The sequence below is a fragment of the Pelobates fuscus genome, chromosome 3 (assembly GCF_036172605.1).
Source record: "Pelobates fuscus isolate aPelFus1 chromosome 3, aPelFus1.pri, whole genome shotgun sequence".
NCBI classification, from domain to species: Eukaryota; Metazoa; Chordata; class Amphibia; order Anura; family Pelobatidae; genus Pelobates; species Pelobates fuscus.
Genome location: NC_086319.1, coordinates 295,361,914 through 295,382,014, shown reverse-complemented (window position 1 = coordinate 295,382,014; position 20,101 = coordinate 295,361,914). Strand labels below are relative to the sequence as shown.

The window sequence follows — 20,101 nt, the reverse complement described above, 5'->3', positions numbered from 1 at the left end:
GGTGGGTGTCAAGGTGTGTAAGTAAGATGCATTAATGAGTGTACTGACGGTGTGTGCTCTGAGATGCTCATATTAAGAGCATTGGGTCATTAGGGGTGTCTTAGGCTGTGTACAGTTCCATTGCCTTAGTTATATTTGAACCAGTATTTAATAGATAATCAGGACAGCGGCTCACATTATTTGGGGAACCGTGTATCCTGGAATATCAAGGTATGTAATTCCTTAGACGCCATCCTGGACGGCACTAAATCCTATCATGGGTATTCACTTAAGCCTGAATGGTCCTGTACCAAATAAAACTGGCTGCATACAGGGCCATTTGGGCTACACAATCCTGACACTGTTCCAGAACAGGCCTGAACTTCTCCAAAGGCTGAAATCCGGACTGAATACTTTAAATCCGGGCCTGGATAAAAAAAAAAAAAAAAAAAAAAAAAAAAAAATATTTGCCCACTGGCAGCAATAGCAGCCAGTGGGCAAATAGTTAAAAACCTCAGCTGCACGAGAGTTAATTATGTGATGGGTGGCCAGTGCGTGCTAGCCAGACTCCACATTAAAGAAATTAATAGATAAATAAAAAGCCTTTGGGGGTCAATAAGACCCCTATATGAAATAATGGAGGTATTTTACCTCCCTGTGCAGGTGGGACATATCTGCTAAATGCTTAAACCTAGCGACTAGAAGGCATTGATGCCCAGTCACTAGAAAAGGCCCTAACCTATGGGAGTGGGGCCAGTATAATAACCGGTGTAACATAATCCCCCGAGCCTCCGATGTGGGGTACTTTTAAAAGAGTAATGGTGATGGACAGATTATGTTCACCCCTGTGTCCCCACCCATGGCAAGCAGATGGATATATTTAATAAATATAAACAAGGGACACAACATTATCTCCCCCACCTGTTCCCACCGAGCAGGTGGACACTATTTTTAGATTCGGGTGGGGGCCCTTATATATATAACCAGGGGGAGGAAATAGTACCCCCTCCCACTCCCCGCCCTAACACGGGGACCGTAATTAATTATAAAATATCAAATAGTGGTATGTCTCCTCTTCCACCTACCCCCACTGGGGGGCTAGGGTTTCCCAATCCCACAGCAACCACCGATAAAAATTAAATTCCGACAGCATTGACTTTAGTAAATATGAATGGGGTCAGAATTCTGCCATTAGTGAATGCAACCTATCTTAACATTATATAGGCTAGCTACGGATCTATGGATTTTCCTCAATCTGCAACCTCTTTATCACCTTCATCTTTCCCATCGCTGAATAAGACTGACGCTAAACAGGTGGAATGAAAGCTCCGGACATTGTATTTTTATTTGTTTACTTATTTATTTTTGCTCATCTACAGCTCGTCCCCCATTTATCCTGTGCTTTCGAGTAAAGTTTTATCCTCCAGACCCAGCAGCACTTAAAGAAGAAATCACAAGGTATGTTAATTCCATGGCATTACGGAAAATACATTGTTTCATCGTACCAGCGAGACTCATGCAAAAATGTCAAGAAGAAACTTCGAATATGACATGTTGGTAAAATATTTAGGTCGGTTAGTCTAATAGACACTGGTTTTTGTCTCTGTCTCTGTTATTGGTGTAGATGAGTAATTGCTTAGTGTGCTGTAGACTATAATTGTACACAATAGATTGTAGGATAGTTAATGGATAATGGTTGCTATAAACACATCATATTTTTAGCCTACTCATTGGCAAACACTTTTCCTTTCACTAGTAATTTTTGTTAACACATGGCATAAACATAACTAATAGGTCAAAACAAAGACTGTCGTGGTTATTCACAAGTCTGCTATTCACTATTGACCGGATTTTGCAATTCAGGCCCCGAACACACCTGAATATGGTCAGGATTTCAGATGGTCCAAATAACATTGGACGGCTGGAATTTGGAACTGAATGCTTAAAATCTGAACTATTTCAATTTGTTAAAAACACTAACTTAAATTATAATAGACCTCCACCCGCTGACCATTAGGATGTCCCTCTTTTTCTTTTGCTAAATATCCCCAATTCTCTGGCCACCAGTAAGGACAGGGGAGTGGACAGTGATCATTTATTTATTTTAAAGTCTCTTATCTGATGTCCACAGATGGGGGATATTCCACCCCTATGATGTAACATCCCTGTTGGAAGTGGCCTTTCAAGCTACTAGTCAGCAGTGACTGCCCAGGCGCTATTGTTAAAAATGTAGTAGATATGCCCCCACCTGCTGCATTGTTTTAACCTTCATTATACTGATATGGGGTCTTATTCACACCCATATGCTTCTTATTTATTTGTTATTTAACTATTCAATGAGGCGGCTGAGTAGCAAGAGCTGGCCAGCCATCACATAATTAAACCTAGTGCTACCACGGGTTTTTATCTATTTCTCTGTATTTCTCTTAGGAGAAATACAGAGACAGTCCATAGTTTAAGTGTTTTTTTTTTTTTTTTTTAGTAATCAGCTATTCATGGTTACTACCTCCAGTGCAGTCACTTGGAGTGGCTTGATCTTCTGTTGTAGTCATCAGTGGAGAAACTCAGTTACTTTGCATGTTATTTATACTATGTGTGTGTGGGTGTGTGTAGCAAACATACCTAAGCAATTTAACACATAAGCCAAACAATGCAGAGTTTTTGAATAAAGTTTTATTCATTAAACCACACACTTTTATCCCTTTAGGACCCACCGCACAGATGCATGGTCAGAAAACAACCCAATAAACGGTTCCATGTGCTCTGCACAATGTATATTTTGTAACAGGATTTCACAGTGTCAACATTATAACCGTTTTTTTGAATGCAGTGTCCACATTATAAATATTATGTTTGAATGCACACACACTGCTCAGAAACAATGATTTCACTACCTCAAAAAAAAGCAATTTCGTAATAATCTGTTTTAGAGCTCACGAGCCAGGAAAGCACACTCTTAAATCATCTATTGTAAAAAATATAAATTGCTGCTGCTAGACTCTCTGACCAGACAAAGTATTGATTATTAACTGATATATTGTAATAACTTCTTGTACAGTATGACTGGGACTGTAATCCATTATACAATGATTTTATTTTTTCCAAATGTTCTGAAAGTTAATTATTGTTAAATGATTATTAGTCATTTTGATGTCCACCTGTTATTAAATACATAACGATATTTGATAAGCTGAGTAAATCTTCCTATAGGTATCTGGTTTTCCTGCAAGTAAAGAGGGATTTGTACCATGGGCGTCTACTCTGTAAGACCTCGGATGCTGCCTTGCTCGCTGCCTATATACTGCAGGGTATGTGTCCTCTATAGCAGTGGTGGAAGCTTTTGGTCCACCAGAATTTTTTCCATTTCCTTAAATTATATCTTCCATCATCATCCTCAGCCATTCAGTGACTCAAATATTTTTTCCACTGGATATGGCCACACCATCTTTTATCTTTTGTGTTTATTACCAACCATCTCTGTGATATTTTCACATTGCTGACCCACTTCATCGCCATCTTCCAACATTTTTGCTGTGTCCTGTTTTTAAATGTCCATGTCCACTGTGGTCACTGTCCTTTCTCCAACCTTCCTGTCATCAGACCTCTTCACGCTGCTTTTTCTGTTTCTCACAGTCCTTTATCGCAGTGATGGTTTTTTTTACTACATTTCCCACAAAACACTGGCTGAGCATTATTGATTAGCCATCCATGACTGCCATCCAGCCCTTACTCTGATGCTCATCATTGTTCTCTTTTCCATTTTTTTTATTTTATTCTTTGCTGTCTTTTATGGTCCATCTCCTGGTTCTCACCATTATCCTCCTTTTCACATTCTTTTTTTTTATCTCTCACCTTACCTCATGGTCCTTCTCCTGCCCCTCATAGTTGGTCTCTCCCACAGCTGAGATTGGGGATTATGATCCAGGCAAACACCCAGAGGGCTACAGTTCAAAGTTCCAATTCCTCCCTAAGCACTCAGAGAAGCTGGAGCGCCGTATTGCTGAGATTCACCGGAATGAACTCAGGTGAAGAGGGAAGGTGGACACTTATTACAGTCAACCACACTGCTTTTTACAATATTTATGCAATTTAACAGAACGTCAAAATCATACATAAGTAACATTTATAGTGTGTGAAATTACATATAGACCATGAAATTACACCACTACTGCAAATGCAGAATAATCAACATCAGTTGACAGCCTGCAACGGACATGCACTCAGATTTTGTACCCTGGGAAAAATGAAGAGATTGTTGATTCTGATTATTGTGACGATTGATAAGGAAGAAAAACGTTAAGACCTAGAGAGAAAGATAGAATAAAGATAGAATAAAGGAGTCTGAAGGATGGGACCAGAGAGATAATTTTGCATTTATTGGGGATAAAGATGTCTGTAAATTATTCTGAAACTGGGCATGGAATTCACTTGTCCTGATGTTACTGGGCATAAAATTAAATAGATTCACTGGTTGGCATTGGTCTTCCTTTATAATGCTCCAGCTTGATGAACAAGAACTAATTCATTATCATGGACCCCACCACCAGTTTAGCCTTCATGTGTTTGACCAGGCCAACTGGCAAGTCAATGTGATAGACCTCGCTTCTTGCTTCTCTGCTTGGAGATACCAAGGTCCAATGCTGGTCGATTGCCAATAGAGAATTTGTTCAGCACTCCTTCCATCAATTGATAGTCATGAGCTGCTGAATATGATATGGCTATAGGATTCCATTGAAAAATTCCCACAGAATGACTCAGATGTTTTTTACACCATCCAGTGATGGATTGCTACTAGCTTTAAGAGAGTGCATCGTCTTCCAGGGCTGGAGGATAAACCACTGTCTCCTAAGATTCCATATTTTTATCTTATTTTTATTGTTTGGGTGGATACAAAATGTGGATTAACGTGTTTACCTGTTATCCTTGAGCTTTCCTGTGATTATGGCTATGTGCTTTTGTAATCCTTTTCTGTTTAAATGTAGAGCTGTGTGTGTTCATTTTGTCCTCTGTTCCAAATGTCTCTTATTTCCTGCTTTATGTCCGCTGTCTCCTGTTTTCACCTTTTTAAATTTCTCTTCACCTTTATTATTAGTTTATTCCACTTCTTTTCTCTCCCTCCTCATTATTAATTTATTTCAGCCCTTTCCTCAGCCTATTTTTGTTAATTTTATTCCATCTCTTTGCCCTTGCCCATTCCTGTGTGTAGGGAGGGTGTGTGAGTCACAAACGGGGAGGTGAGTGGCCAGGACTGCATTCTTGTAAAAACTAGAAATGGTTGCCAGATGGCGATTTCCAGTGATGATTCTATTAATTGATCATTTATTTTAAAATATTTTACCAGGAAAGATACATGGAGATTTATCTCGTTTTCAAGTATGTCCTGGTTCCACAAAACATTGCATTGATACAATAATAGGGTACAATAAAATACAAAAACAATAATAATACACATTAAATACAAAATTTAACATAGAACAGGTAGGAAATATATAATCAACAATGACACGTGCATTCTGTTTTGAGGTATGTAGAGAGGGATCTCTTAAAGGACTTTAGGCCTGGGAAAGATTTGATTAATTATTAATTATGATTAACTTAATAGCCTGACAGAGGTCCCAAATCATGACTGACTTGCTGATTTAGGAACATTTGGTAGTGCGTAGCTTAAAAGCTATACCAGCCCTACTAATGTTCTCAATTTCTAACATGACACCTAGAATTGGAAATTGAGACTGCACACCACTTGCCAGCTACCAAATGACCTGCATGGCAATTCATGCTGGTGCATGTCAGGATTTGTAGAATGAGGCTTGGTCCTTTGGGGATAGAGCGGCTGTTCTTCCATTTTCCATTTTCATTAACATTGACTGCTGTGGGTCCTAGTTTGCTTACATGGCTCTTTGCTTACTTACTTATAATGAGATCCTTTGGACAACTTTGTTTTTTTTAAAGTTGTAATATACATGTTGCCCAACCATCATTGGTTGTTGTAGAGAGTACTACTCAGATCACTATTGGGCAGGCTTTGGTCCAAGATCATAGAATTTCATTATTTCTTATAGCATATTTTTGTGCATTCATTCAGCGGTGAATGAATCAAAGGTGCAAAACAGCTGTGAAATGTTAAGAGCAAATAACTTGGCTTTATGATACAGCGTTTGTCTACAATAATTAGAAAACAGCTTGAAAATATCTGGCAGATATGAGTAAATGTCTTTGAAAAATTAAAGCTAGGAAGGGAAACTTACACAATGCTAGATGCACAAAAAAAACAAACACCTGGTTGATATTGTAAATTCATAAATACCAGAAGTCATCACTCATACAGTAAATAACTGGGTGCATACCCAAATGAAATGAAAGCAAGTAATCACTAGGTGGCGCTCTCAGTAATGAGTTCCACAGTACCATGGTGATAATTATCCTTTATATTGTGACCTCCCCTTAGCATTCAGAGAAGTTAAATGCAGGATGAAAATGATGAACCAGTAAATGCACGTTAAACCCAATTTTTCACTTAGGCCTTAATTTAATATTTTAGGATATGTTTTTCCTATAATTTAAAGTTAATATTTAATATTTTTGGATAAACTTTTAAAATATATTTTTTTCAAAACATTAAAATATTCAAAAAGACCAGTGGAGACTGGGCAGACACTGGCGCAGAACGAGCGGGAGGCGAGATTCCAGACCCCACAGAGGTGTGAAGTGAGGAGTGCAGACTGTCCACCACTCCTAGGCATACCAGCAACTATGATACGGGGCCTGGAGGCTTGCGCCAGTTTGCGGAAATGTGTCATGCCTCTGCAGGGCATAGGTTGTTCAGAGATCTGAGTCCCAAAATGCAACCCACCTCACAATTTGTCTGAATTCTTGTAGTGTCCCCTTTCATTTCCTAATGCTAACCACTGTAATTATGCATGCCACAATTCCTTGTCCATGCAGACCCTGGAGGAAAATAGAATCTCCACAAGCTGCCTGGGATGGACCACGTCCATGTCTGTCTATTATCAGCCTATAGTTTTTTTTAAATGCATTGTCAGTTAAGGTTGCTTATCCATTGCTGTCTATTGACTCCCTACTGACATACCTGCTATCTTATCTTTTCTCTGACTAGCCTGACTTTATTTAAAAATTGAGCTGTTACTTCATACCATGTCAACGTTTTACCTATCATTTTGAATTGCTTGCTCATACTGTTTTGGTAAGCACAGCAAAAATAAAGAATAAAAAAAAAATAAATAAAAAAAAAAAATATATATATATATATATCAGATATAAAAAAAAATATGAATTTAACATTTGTTTTAAATATAACAATATTAAACTAGTTTTCAAAATATTAAATTATTTGAAAAGCTTTTCCTAACATAAATTCGGGGCCTTAGCCAAAAATACAAATGCAGTCACAGGGAAATGGCAGTACCAGCGCTCAGCCTGGCAACATAACTCAGTTCTAAGTGCTCCCGCTGCAATATCACTAGAATATGTTCAAACATCAGGGTCACATGTTACATTCCGGGCGAATTCACAGCAGCCTTTCGTCCTTCCAATAAAATGAGTGTCATTGATTTGCATAATAATAATATGTATATTGGCAAATTATGAACAATCTCAATGTATCAGTTCTAGTAAAATAAGGAATATATTGTAAATGTATTTTTTTTTTTTTTGCACAGATAAAATCAACCTTTCAGGTTTCGTAGGTATATGTACCCGTATGTATTTCACCCTGTCTTTATGCTTTTTCCTTGTTTCTATAGTGGACTTAATCCAGCAGCTGCCGAGCTATGTTTTCTGAGGAAAGCTCAAACCCTGGAAACATACGGCGTGGATCCTCATCCGTGTAAGGTATCTCATTCTAAGTGTATAATATCTTTCATTCCATTAGTTATTCTTTTCAGGAATTATCGTATACCTTTTGATAGTTTGATATTGTACATACCAGATCTAAATTGAAAGCTCCACTAGGCAGATAACCTACTGATCCCACACACCCTAACAAATTACATTGTAAAGTCTCTGTAAGTGGGCAATAGATAGAAGTAGCTGGGGCAAGCACCAGCATGTATAAAATGTGGGGAGAATTGGGTAATAGGTGGAGCCATCAATAAGCCACACAACTTACTTAATGCCACCCATAAAGTTGGTTCTTTAATGTCTAGTTCAGGTGGTCTGTATGTCTCCTCAATCTTCCATTTTGTCTCTCTGTCTCTCCCATGCCTTTATCTACCTACATTACTCCTCTAATTTCTCTTCATTTTTTTTTCAGGATGTTTCTGGAAATTCTGCATTTTTGGCCTTTACTCCATTTGGTTTTATTGTGTTGCAGGGGAATAAGAGAGTCCATTTTATAAAATGGTGAGAATGATATAGCACAAAGATTCCATTTCCATTCTATATTTCCATTCCTAATACCCTATCTTTCTCGATGTAAGTTCACTTTCTGTTTCTGTTCTATGTCCATTTCCCATGGTTTCTAACCCCTAAACTCTTTATGAACAAGGGCCCACAATGCTGCCTGCATCCATATGTAATGGCCTCTAAACAGTTCTCCACTGCTTTCATTTATTTGCTACTAACGGCTGCAACGGCCTATTTTATTCCCCTGTTTCTCTCTATTATTGATCATAATATTGATCGTGACTTTTACTGTTTCTCATCCTAACCTTTCTTTTCCTTGTCTTCATGCTCTACTAGTTTCACATACATGAACACCCAACTTCAGATTATCAAGTGAAATAAGCAATAACATGTGAAAAAACAAGACATTGCAATGGAGCACTACAGGCCCCATAACAACTTCATTTTTATTTGGCTCTTTTCTACTCCACCATTGGTTGTCATTTTCATTTGGTTTTAAATGGATGATTTCAGTAATTATTTCTGTTTTGCTATAACAGCTGAAAGTAGAAGCCATTTGATACCCTTCTAATAGAGAGATTTATAAATAACTATGTAGACTATATCAATCTATTTGCAGAGGAAGAGAGCTTGAACTCTAAAATAAGCATGTAAGCTAAGAGTTCCAGATGGCGAATATTTATCAATGGCAAGAAAGGTCTGGGCTTTGTCCTATGGATGGTATTACTCTGTCATCTAGTGCAATTTGTCATATGAAGAATCTAGTGGCAGGATAGATAATTGAGGTCTGGGTTGTGTTGGAGAACTCACTAGGGTATCACGGCCTACAGCAAAGCTCAAAATAATTTCCCTTTGAGTATAAAGTCTTAATAGTACTTAGAAATCCAGAGTCAGATGCAGACAGTCAATAACTGTAAACAGGCTGCAGTCACTAGCAGTATACAGAATCAGCATTGTTATTGCAGGCACGGAATCATATTCATAGTCAGAGCAGAATAGGCAGATTAAAGGGTTACTCCAACCATTTTTAATTAACATTATTTTTTTTATTTAGACTGCTCTGTTGGGCATTAGTAATTAGGTCCCTTTCCCTTTATAAAAGGAAAGTAGAGGGTTAGCCCTTTAAAGCAAAACAAAACAAGTCAGCAACTTTAAAAAGGGAATCCCTCAAAACCCTTAAAGTACAATAGGTAAAAATAAAAGTAAAAGCTGCGCCAAACAAATTAATAAAAATAGAAATAATAAAATAGTCCAAATAAGAGAAGTCCAAAAATGAAATAAAAGTCAGTCTTAGTTGGATGAATCTTCTTTAAATAAGATAATTTCTACAATGGTGGTATCCTCGTAGTCCTTCCTTAGGTGAATCCAATAATATGAAAAGATAAAACAAATATCCAAAATAGTGTAATATGTTCTCTAAAATATAATATATAAAAAGGGAATGATATAGCACTCACATTTGATAGAGCTATAACCAGCTCTAGTGTAGAAAGCGTACAGCAGTATAAATCCCCGCTTATGGGATACAATAAGATTTCCTTTTCTTCAGGGGTAAGTGCCACTCAAAGACAAAATAACAAACCAATAATGTTCTCTGTATAAAAGCAGTAGGAAAATAAAATAAATAAATGAAATGGTACTCACAAAGGTGGAGCAGGCTGACTGCTCCTTGATAACAGCGTAGGTGGAAAAATCCCCACCAAGGATTACTTGGAGTCCAGAAGTGTAAAATGCCAGGTGATGAGGAGTATATAAAGGTTCTTGGCACAAGCAAAATAGTGACCAAAAGAATCTTTAATATATAAAATGTACAATTAAATGTCCATAAACGCGTTTCGCCTATAATGGTTTATCAATATGGAATAAAACATATAACCTGGCATGGTGACTTTAAATAGGGGTACAGATGTTTGGAAATGGCGCCTAAAACAGAGGTTAGCCAAACAAAATTACAGAAAATTCAAATAAAATAAAACACTTGTAAATATACTTAAAATACATATGTAATATTAGTATACAATAATAAATATTACTGGCACTTTAATATGAGTATCAAATATAAAAAACGAGCATTATTTTGCTTAGAAAATAATTGTTATATGCGGTCACGTGATCGGCTGACCGCAAGGGGTCATGGGGATTGTAGTTAGTACGATCTCGTGCGCACTAACGCACATGCGCGCATGCGCATTGGCGACCGCCTGTTATAAAAAAGAAGAGTATAAAGCAGATGCCGACCGCCAATAGGGAGAGGGTGGGCGGGTAGTATGTAAATTAAATCTCGGCACGCATGGTAATTGCTGCCGATTTTTCCACCTACGCTGTCATCAAGGAGCGGTCAGCCTGCTCCACCTTTGTGAGTACCATTTCATTTATTTATTTTATTTTCCTACTGGCTTTTTTTTTCCTCCAATCTTTCTTTTATTGAGGCATTGATAAGACGGGGTACAGAATAAAGAGTAGGGAATGCACATTTTTGTACAGATTGGGAGCAAGATAACACAATATAGCATCTCCTATGAGTGTCAGCCTCATTTTATATTAATAAGGTGTAGCATAGTTGTACTAACAAGTTGAACGATCAGTAGTAAAAGTAACAAAGCATCGTAACCACAGGCTTAATACATATCTGAACATTTTTGTCATGAATGCAAGCTAAGTTTAGGTTTAAGGATGAGTTTACAACGTGTATAGGCACATGCAATTAAACCAAGTGCTGCAGACTATACGCTAGCTTAAATTCCATGCTAATGGCAGGTAAGTGCCTACATCCAGTTGTACTTTCCAACTTTATATTCTATTGAGCTTACTAGTTGCCAAACTATGCTTAGGGGACCAATCTTACTAGGTTAGAGATACAATATATGAGAGCTGCAGTCATGCTTGGGATTTTCCACCCTAGGTTAACCCCCCAGCCGCCAGACAAAGTCAGAGGTTTCTCGCTGTGGGCTCTGCCTGTGAAGTACGTGGGCAGCAGAGGGACGGGAGCCAAGGTATTGCCATGTTAGGCTCAGTCCAGGCAAGTGGCTTGGAGACAGTCCCCACGATGTGTACATGCGATTTGTAGTCCTGTGCTTGCCTCTGGTGGGAGCCAGGACCCTGCAGGTCCGAGCGTATCGGCTGTCGGTCTGAGTGCGTCGGCCTCCGTGTGTTGCTCTGAGAGGCTCAGCTTACCGGGCTTCGTCGCTGGGGGAGCTCCTTCTGCGAGCTTGCTTAGGTGGTCTGGACCGCTTGCTTAGGTGGTCTGCCGCCGGTCCTATGCATTGCCGCCAGACCTGAGTCAGCGTGGTTCCAGCTGCTCATGCACTGTGTGGTTGGACCCGGAGTTGGTCTCAGCAGGTATGTGCCGGTTTCCTCGTGGCCCATGTGGGCTGTCTGTTGGTGTGAGGCAGGTACTTCCTTATTCCCTGTAGCTCGGGCTGCTCGCCATGCGGTCTCCGCCATTTTAGTGCGGCCTCCGAGGTCTGAACTGTCGCCGCCTGGCACGCTGGTGTATCCATATGCTGGTGGGCCCAGGGTGGGGACCGGGATCACCCCCGCCAGCCCAGAGGGTGGGGGAACAGGGCCAGACCCCCTTAGCCTCATGCTTCGTTCAGACCTCTGGTGGGCAGGATAGCAGGGTGGCGGCCGTCCACTCCACTCACCGCCCGAGTGCTCCCCATCGCCAAAGACAGAGTGCAGCCCGCCGAGGGACTAGAGCTGTGCAGCAAGCCTCTCCTCGGAACCAGGATGTCTGCTCATGCAGGACCGCCGAGTTCAGTAATTTTTAGTAGGTATTTAATTCGTGTTTTTCGGACAAAACTGACAAAATTTGCAGGAGCCTTTCAGTTGTGCGACCTGCCAGCATGGCGACCCGGCCCCGCCCCCCTTCCTACTGCTTTTATACAGAGAACACTATTGTTTTTTTATTTTCTCTTTGAGTGCCACTTACCCCTGAAGAAAAGGAAATCCCATTGTATCCCATAAGCGGGGATTTATACTGCTGTACGCTTTCTACACTAGAGCTGGTTATAGCTCTATCAAATGTAAGTGCTATATCATTCTCTTTTTATATATTATATTTTAGAGAACATATTACACTATTTTGGATATTTGTTTTATCTTTTCATATTATTGGATTCACCTGAGGAAGGACTACGAGGATACCACCATTGTAGAAATGATCTTATTCAAAGAAGATTCATTCAGCTAAGACTGACTTTTATTTCATTTTTGGACTTCTCTTATTTGGACTATTTTATTATTTCTATTTTTATTAATTTGTTTGGCGCAGCTTTTACTTTTATTTTTACCCTTTCCCTTTATGTTTGAGAAATCCCTGTAAAATAAGCATAAACGTATGTGAAGCTCTCCTCACTGGTTTCCACACCCTGTCAGATGTCATTGTTATCTCGCAAACGGTCAGATCACATTCTTCTCATAGAGCGCACACTTTGATAAGCACACATAATTTCCATAATTTTCATAATTATTTGGGGCAGATCATGAATTATTATAATAAAGCCATTGAGGGGTTTTGGAGATAGCATAAAAATCCACTCAGACCGAAAGTGTCTGCAGAAACTTGAGATACCATTATATTCCAATCAAGTTAGAAGAAGTCACCAGCAGAGGGAAGACAAGGAGGGGCAGTAAAAATAAATATCAAGGGTATCTATCTACTGCTCCTCCTTTTTCCTTTTTTTTTTTTTTTTGTCGTCACTTCTCTTCTGATCTGTGAATAAAATCAACATTTAGGGGCTGTTCCCTAAACATCAATTATATTTTTTTTCCCATTGATCATCTCTTTTTTTTGGTGCCATGGGTACCATTGGCAGAGCTTAGAATTATGAAACAAACAAAACTGTTCCTCCATTGTCTGTGTCATTTTTGTTTTTTCCGTAATACATGATGATACTGAATTCGGAAAATGCAGAGATCGCCCAAAATTCAGACGAATTGCAGTCTTAATTTCTTTTTTTAAAATGGTTATTATTAGGCCTACGTTTAGATTTAGGAATAGGGTAACATGTTCTGATTCATATTTTAAAAAGCATTGAGTATGAAAAATGGAGCTTACAATAGCCGTAGAACCAGTTTCTGCATCTACTGTAAGCCATTCTTTTTGTCCAACACAGACTGGACATTGTCCAATCAAAGCCTTCATGTTGAGAAGCATTGAAGGCAAGTAATGCATGTGCGCAACTGGCCATTCATGCACTTCTGTATTATACACTCATTTAAGTATATGAATGGCAAGCACCAAGACCAACACAGCTTCTCTACTAGGGTCTGAACTATAGTGTAAAGCAAGTAAGGGGGAAACTCTCTCATCTGTCCTATTGACAGAGAATATTTTGTGACAGTTGATTTTTTTTTATACATTTCCTGATTTCTCTTGAAATCATCACTTTTATAAAATAAGAATGCAAAGACAAGTACTTTAACCCTAAAGCACCCCAGTAAGCTGAGGTTTTTTAGGTGATTGGAGTGTTACTTAAAGGAAAGTAAATATTTTTTTATCAACCGGTTGTGCTTTCTAACAAGGACACTTTTTGTATTTTTGTTTACGGTATTTGATTCTGTAAAGATATGTAAAATACATTAACATGTCACTATAATCTAATGTTAAAATAATATTTTTAGATAAGCTTTTCAAATTGTTTAATATTTTTGGATACATTTAAATAATCAATGTGTTCCAAAAATATGTAATTTTTGTTTTATTTTTTTTATAAATATAGGTTTTTATTGCAGTAAAAGTTTTTCGTTGGAATAGATAGAACAGAATAGATTGTGAAAGAGCCATGCAGGGCCCCGCAGCATATAATCAATAGTGGTAACACATTTTGTAAGGTGTACATTTGCATTCATTACGGTTTCAGCCATATTCAAGGTAGCTGTCGTTGTGGGTTTACCATAACTGCTGGGGTTGCGCGTGCTACAGGCCTTATCTGCTACCTGAACCCCATTTTTCAATGTTATTTTATTAATTCAGTTTTTAGGTTAGGCTCTTCTCCCTTTGTATTTATGTCATGTCATAGACGTGCCTTCCTTATCAGAGGTGATCTACCCACTATCCCACCCATATGACCATTGCGTTTCAGCCCGTAATTCCCTAGTGTCCATGGGCTACATTCTGGCCACTCCGGCTTTAATTTTGCCCTGTTTGTTATCCTTCCCTAGTTAACAATGTGTCTTGTATAGTTAGTAGGTGTCAGAAGTACAAGTAAAGATAGAGTTTGGAGTAGAAAAGATTAGAATGAATGGTTATTTACAGTGATTTTCCCCTCCGCCCCGGCTAGTTTACTGCGGTATCACCCATCGCTGCAGCTCGCCTTGCCATATACACTATCTAAGGCTGCCACCTCTCTACATGTTTTGTACTGAGTGCCATCAAGGAGGAATGTATCTCCTCAGCAGACCTGATCTCCTCTACCCTTTCCTGCCATTGTTCCAGTGTGGGAGCATGGGTCTGTTTCCGGAGGGCAGGTATCAGTGCCTTGGCTACCTTGAGGAGGTGTTTTAGAATATACTTTTTATAGATCGTTGTCGGACCAGGTGTAGAGTGCCGCAGGGATAGCTCTGGAGTTAATGGTGTTGTTTCTCCCAGGATTTCCGCTACCTTGGTGTTGATCATTTTCCAGCATGGTCGAATGTTGGGCAGTCCCATCATATGTGCTTCACTGTCCCTTTTCTGGTCTCTCATCTCCCGCATGTCGCCGGTGTGTGTGGGTAAATTTTATGTAAAAGTTCAGAGGTTCTGTACCATGACGAGAGAAGTTTGTAGTTAACTTCCTGGTAGTGCGAGCTTGTGGAGGATTTGTGATGGAGGATTAGGATCTTCTCCCATTGCGCGTCAGTGAAGGTCGTCTCTAGTATACGTTCCCAGTGACTCTTATAAGTGTGTATTTTGGTTCTTCCTCCCATGAGCAGGTATTGATATAAGAGGGATATTGTCTTGTTAGTGTTTGTTTTTCCAGTACATAGCTCCTCGTACCACGTGAGATCTCTGTGGACGTCGGTCCTGTCAGGCAATGTACTATAGTAGTGCTGCAGTTGGGAATATCGGAATACTTGCATGTGTGTCGGCGTAGTTCCCTCAGTGAGTTGTGCTAGGGTTTTCAGCCTCGGCAGGATGTTCATCTTGAGCACGGCCGTGCAGGCCAGTCATGAGATGTGTGGATAATTCTAGTTCTGTAGATCTCGTTGTATTCGAGTGAGGAGTGGTAGGTAGTTCGCCTGGTACAAATTGGCTGGGCCCCTTGTCACCCATATTCCCAGGTATTTCATCTGTGACGTACACCATCGAAAGGGGAAATTTGAGGTCAGAGTTTCGTTGTCTCCGGTCGGTTCTGATGCATTGAAAATCTCGCACTTGGTTAAGTTTAGCTTGAGTCCGGAGAGTTGCCCATAATCGTTGAACTCCATCATGAGGCAGGGTAGTGTAATCGTGGGTTGCGCGCCGAAAAAGAGCATATCGTTAGCGTATGCTGCCACCTTCTGCATGTTCCTCCCCCACTGGAATCCCGCGATGTCCTTATTACGTCTGATCGCCTCTAATAATGGAAAAGTAGAGACGCAGGGGGCATCCCTGCCTTGTTTAATTTCGAATCGGGAGAGGGTCCGTCAGTGCCCCATTCACCCGGACTTGAGTTTTTGGGTTGCTATATAAGGCACTGATCCACGTTGTCATGGCTTCTCTGAATCCCAGGTGCTTCAATACCGCCATTAAATACGTCCAATCCACCTGATCAAATGCTTTTTCAGCATCCGTCGATAGAAGGAGAAGTGGGGTCTTGTTCATCTGTGCCAAAAGTTGTATCGACAGAACCCTAAGGGTGCTATCTCTCATTTCCCTATTCGGTATGAATCCGGTTTGATCCGGGTGGATCAGCTCTGGCAGCAGCCGGCCTATTCTAGTAGCCAGGACTTTGGTGAACAGTTTTACGTCTACGTTCAGGAGTGAGATATTTTATATATTTTTTATATTTTAATATTTTGGAAAACATTTTCTTTTTTTAAAGTTTATCCAAAAATATTTAAATAATTTGAAACGTTTATCCAACAGTATTAAACTGAGTGCAATATAGTCTAAGTTGTGTTGATTATACATGCTGTCTCTCCCCATGATCCAAGTATTCTTTCCCTCAATATCCCAACGACCTATAGCACTATACTGTGCACTGTAGTGTTTAGCTGACAATATCAAACCCATAAAAGTCACATAGTCTGTTTGAAATTATATTATTAGTCAGTCTTCCAATATATCACTATAATCGCAAAATTCTACAGATATACCAACGTTCTGTAGCGCACCAGCCAGACAGGTAGAACATCGCCCATTTAGTTTTCTCCACAAACACATCAATAATGTTGGCTGCTGGACTTTACAAAGTTCCTAGGTTAGCATCAGAACATTCTATGGAAAATCCTTAACTGACATCATGAATTATTGACCTTTAAAGGTTGGTGGATATTCAGATTTGACCTATGATCAGTTTTGTGGATAATTAATTCTTATTAATATTAAAAATGAACCTCTTGAAATGCTAATTATACTGCGAGATCTCTTTGAACAATAAAGGTAAAGTATTAACTGAACCAAAGTGTTTTGAACTGTCAAAATTAATTTCGTGGCTGAATGTTTTATCCTTTAGTGAGCCTATTCTGGTGCCTGTCTCCTTGCTATTAATGTATTCATGGTTGGGTTTCTTTCCTCTCAGGTGTGATGCTGCCAAAATGAAATTTGAAGGAAAGACGTTTCATTTGTATGTGAGAGAGAAAGAGGTATTATTGCAATCGATATATAAATAAGTGTTTTATTTATTATTATTTTGTTTAATAGACATTTTATTAAAAGGTCTGATTTACAGACATAACAGTAAATAAACCACATCAGTCAAAAAGCTGGCAGGGTGTTAACAGAAAAAAGAAAAAAATAAGTGTTAGATTTGTTCCAAAGGGTATCAGGCCTTTAAATAAAATAAATGCTGGAATATCTAAACTATAGGCTTCAGGCGAGTTCACATCAAATAATTTAGAATAAACAGAAGTAAATATATCAATAGATACTTGTAAAACTCGGATTGGTTCCAAAACATATACATGAAATGTATAGTTACCACAAAAAGGCTATTTGAGTAATAATCAATCAGCAATATATAATATTGCAAGGCGCATAATAGTGACAGCCTTTGTACAGTTATACTGTGTACTTTAATAGGAGGTGCTCTCATTTAGAACCCTTATGAGCATAGAAGACATTGGTCATTCAATAACATGTCATGCAATTATTATCTATACACTTTTTCTTTGAGAGTTAGTTTTTATTATTTTTTTTCTTATTGTGTATTTCTTCAAAATATTCTTTGTTGCTGTAATAAAGATGTATTATTTGCTCTTAACCTTGCCTATGGACCCCGACAGCCTTTTGACTGACGTGGCTTCTTTGCTTCTATCTGTTCTGCATTCAGAGTTACCCCCGTTCAGGGTTAAGGTTTTCATTACCTTTATTTTGCACTTTTGTGCCGGTATTTTTTATTTCATTGTTACTGATTTGTCCTTGGCTTTATTGGATCTGTTGCAGCCAATATTTTAACGTGAAGTTAGTTATGATTCTTTTTGTAAGAGAGATTAGATGAATTGTGACATGAGAGAGCTATTCATGGGATAGGATTAATCTGTACCCGCAGTGCAATTGAAGCTATCTGGAGCACTTGTGTTGTCAAGCAGCAGACAGCAGCAGATGTATACCAAAACCATAGAGGAGCTAGGAGCTAGGAGCGACAGAATTTAAAGGAGAACTGTCACTTTTCTGGACTAAACATTGAAAATCTCCTATAACTGGTGTTAACCTTTTTTCATGAGCTACCGTTTTGCTTTAAATTTACATTAAAGATGTATCGTGTTACATCATAACACATTTCAGACAAAGCAAAGTCAGGACAAACATTGAGCACGAGGAACAGAAATAGAAACATTATTTAATTTAGTCCTTCTCCGTTTGCTTTCTCTATGCTGACAACCAGGTGCAAAAAATATATATAAAATAAAGTTCACACAAACACTTTACAATACGAATTTGTAAATGAGTGTGTGAATGTAAGTGAATATTTGTTTGGACTGTTAGATGTGAATGCAGGGGTATAAATTTGTGAAAAGGCGGTGTCTTTCTGTGGTGTGCTTGTTTTTGAATACAGTGCTGAAGTAGTATTACGGGTTAGCATGTGTGCATGCAAATGTTTGTGTTTGCTTATCCCCTTCTCCCTATTAATCTAGTTGTCCAGATATGCTCATTTCTATATGATTCCACCCAACAATAGTCCTTTACCTCTCCCTGATTTTTGTTTATCTCCACATATGCCAAATTCCTCAGATCTCTCCCTTTGCCTATACTCCATCATCCTCCCCTTATCTCCCTCTGCCCATATTCCTGCTTCACCTACTTGTGTCCCTCTGCCCATACTCCCTTTCTTTACTTGCGTCACTGTGTCCATAGTTCCTTAATGTAACTTTTGTCCCCTTCTGCTTATTATTATTATTGCCATTTATATAGCTCCAACAGATTCTGTAGCGCTTTACAATGTTATGAGAGGGGGATTTAACTATAAATAGGACAATTACAAGAAAACTTACAGGGACAATAGGTAGTTGAAGACCCTGCTCAAACGAGCTTACAGACTGTAGGAGGTGGGGTGTAATGCACATTAGGACAGGAAATAGTATTCAAATAAGGTGGGGGTGAAGCAGAGCTGGAGGAGAGAGTAGAGGGCTGCCCTTTAGGAGAGAGCAAGAGACATGTATGAGACATAGAGGTTACTCTGGGAGACCATAAGCTTTCCTAAAGAGATGGGTTTTAAGGCACCTCTTAAACGATTGAAGACTATGGGAGAGTCTGATGGCGGTAGGCAGGCTATTCCATAGGAAAGGAGCCGCCTGTGAGAAGTCCTGCTTATACTTCTTTCACCTATTTGTGTCTCTTGTCCATACAACTCCTCTGTCCCTGGCCTGTCCTCTGTTACCTCTATCTACCTGAGTCTCTGTCCATACTTCCCCTTCCTCCACTTGTGTCCCTCTGTCCATAGCTTGTTCCCTCACATGTGTCCTTCTTCTTATGCCAATTCCCCTATTGGTGTCTCTCTTTCTATTCCTCTCTGTGTCTCTCTCTCCATACCCCCTTCCTCTGCATGTGTCCTTCTGCCCACTTGTTTCTGTTTATCCATACCACAGTCCTTTCCCCTCTTGGTCTCTCTACTTATTGTCCCCTTTCCCCACTTCTGTTACTTCCTCCCTTATAACCAGAGTCATGGGAGTGCGCACACTCTGTCAGAACTCTGTGAAGCGTTAGGTACTGTGTGCAGAGCGCAGAAATATAATGTCATATCCCTGATGTCTCTATTGGCATTTACAGCCCAGCATCTAACTGCCTGCTTCCAGAACTCTAACTCCATTGTGGTCCAGCTTGCCACATGACACCACTATAATACTAAACTAAATTAGCCCCTGTCAGCCCCAAACTAAAGACATTTACATACACATATCCAACATTGTTATCTGTCTAACCTGGTCCTGGTGCTTGCCCCTGGATCCAAGCCTGATTCGAAGATGCTTTAGGTGGCACTCAGTCTCTGCCCAGTATATAGCCATCAATATTTGTCAGATAACTGACAATTGCAGCGCTGATTTTAACACACATTGATTATTTATTATATATAGTGGAGCAGAGGCAGGCACTGATTGGTGTTACATACCCATGAACACTTCTCAATTAGGGAGA

The 20,101-nt window shown here is 39.3% G+C and overlaps 1 protein-coding gene across 1 annotated transcript in view; it reads left to right on the top strand.

Moving 5' to 3' along the window:
• Positions 1–20,101, top strand: part of FRMD5 (FERM domain containing 5) — a 92,004-nt gene that overhangs the window by 57,812 nt on the left and 14,091 nt on the right. The window contains exons 4-9 of the mRNA XM_063448698.1: positions 1,359–1,437; positions 3,190–3,287; positions 3,881–4,004; positions 7,743–7,830; positions 8,252–8,340; positions 17,049–17,112. Of these exons, the coding sequence (XP_063304768.1) occupies positions 1,359–1,437; positions 3,190–3,287; positions 3,881–4,004; positions 7,743–7,830; positions 8,252–8,340; positions 17,049–17,112 (542 nt within the window). The remainder of the gene's footprint in view (positions 1–1,358; positions 1,438–3,189; positions 3,288–3,880; positions 4,005–7,742; positions 7,831–8,251; positions 8,341–17,048; positions 17,113–20,101) is intronic.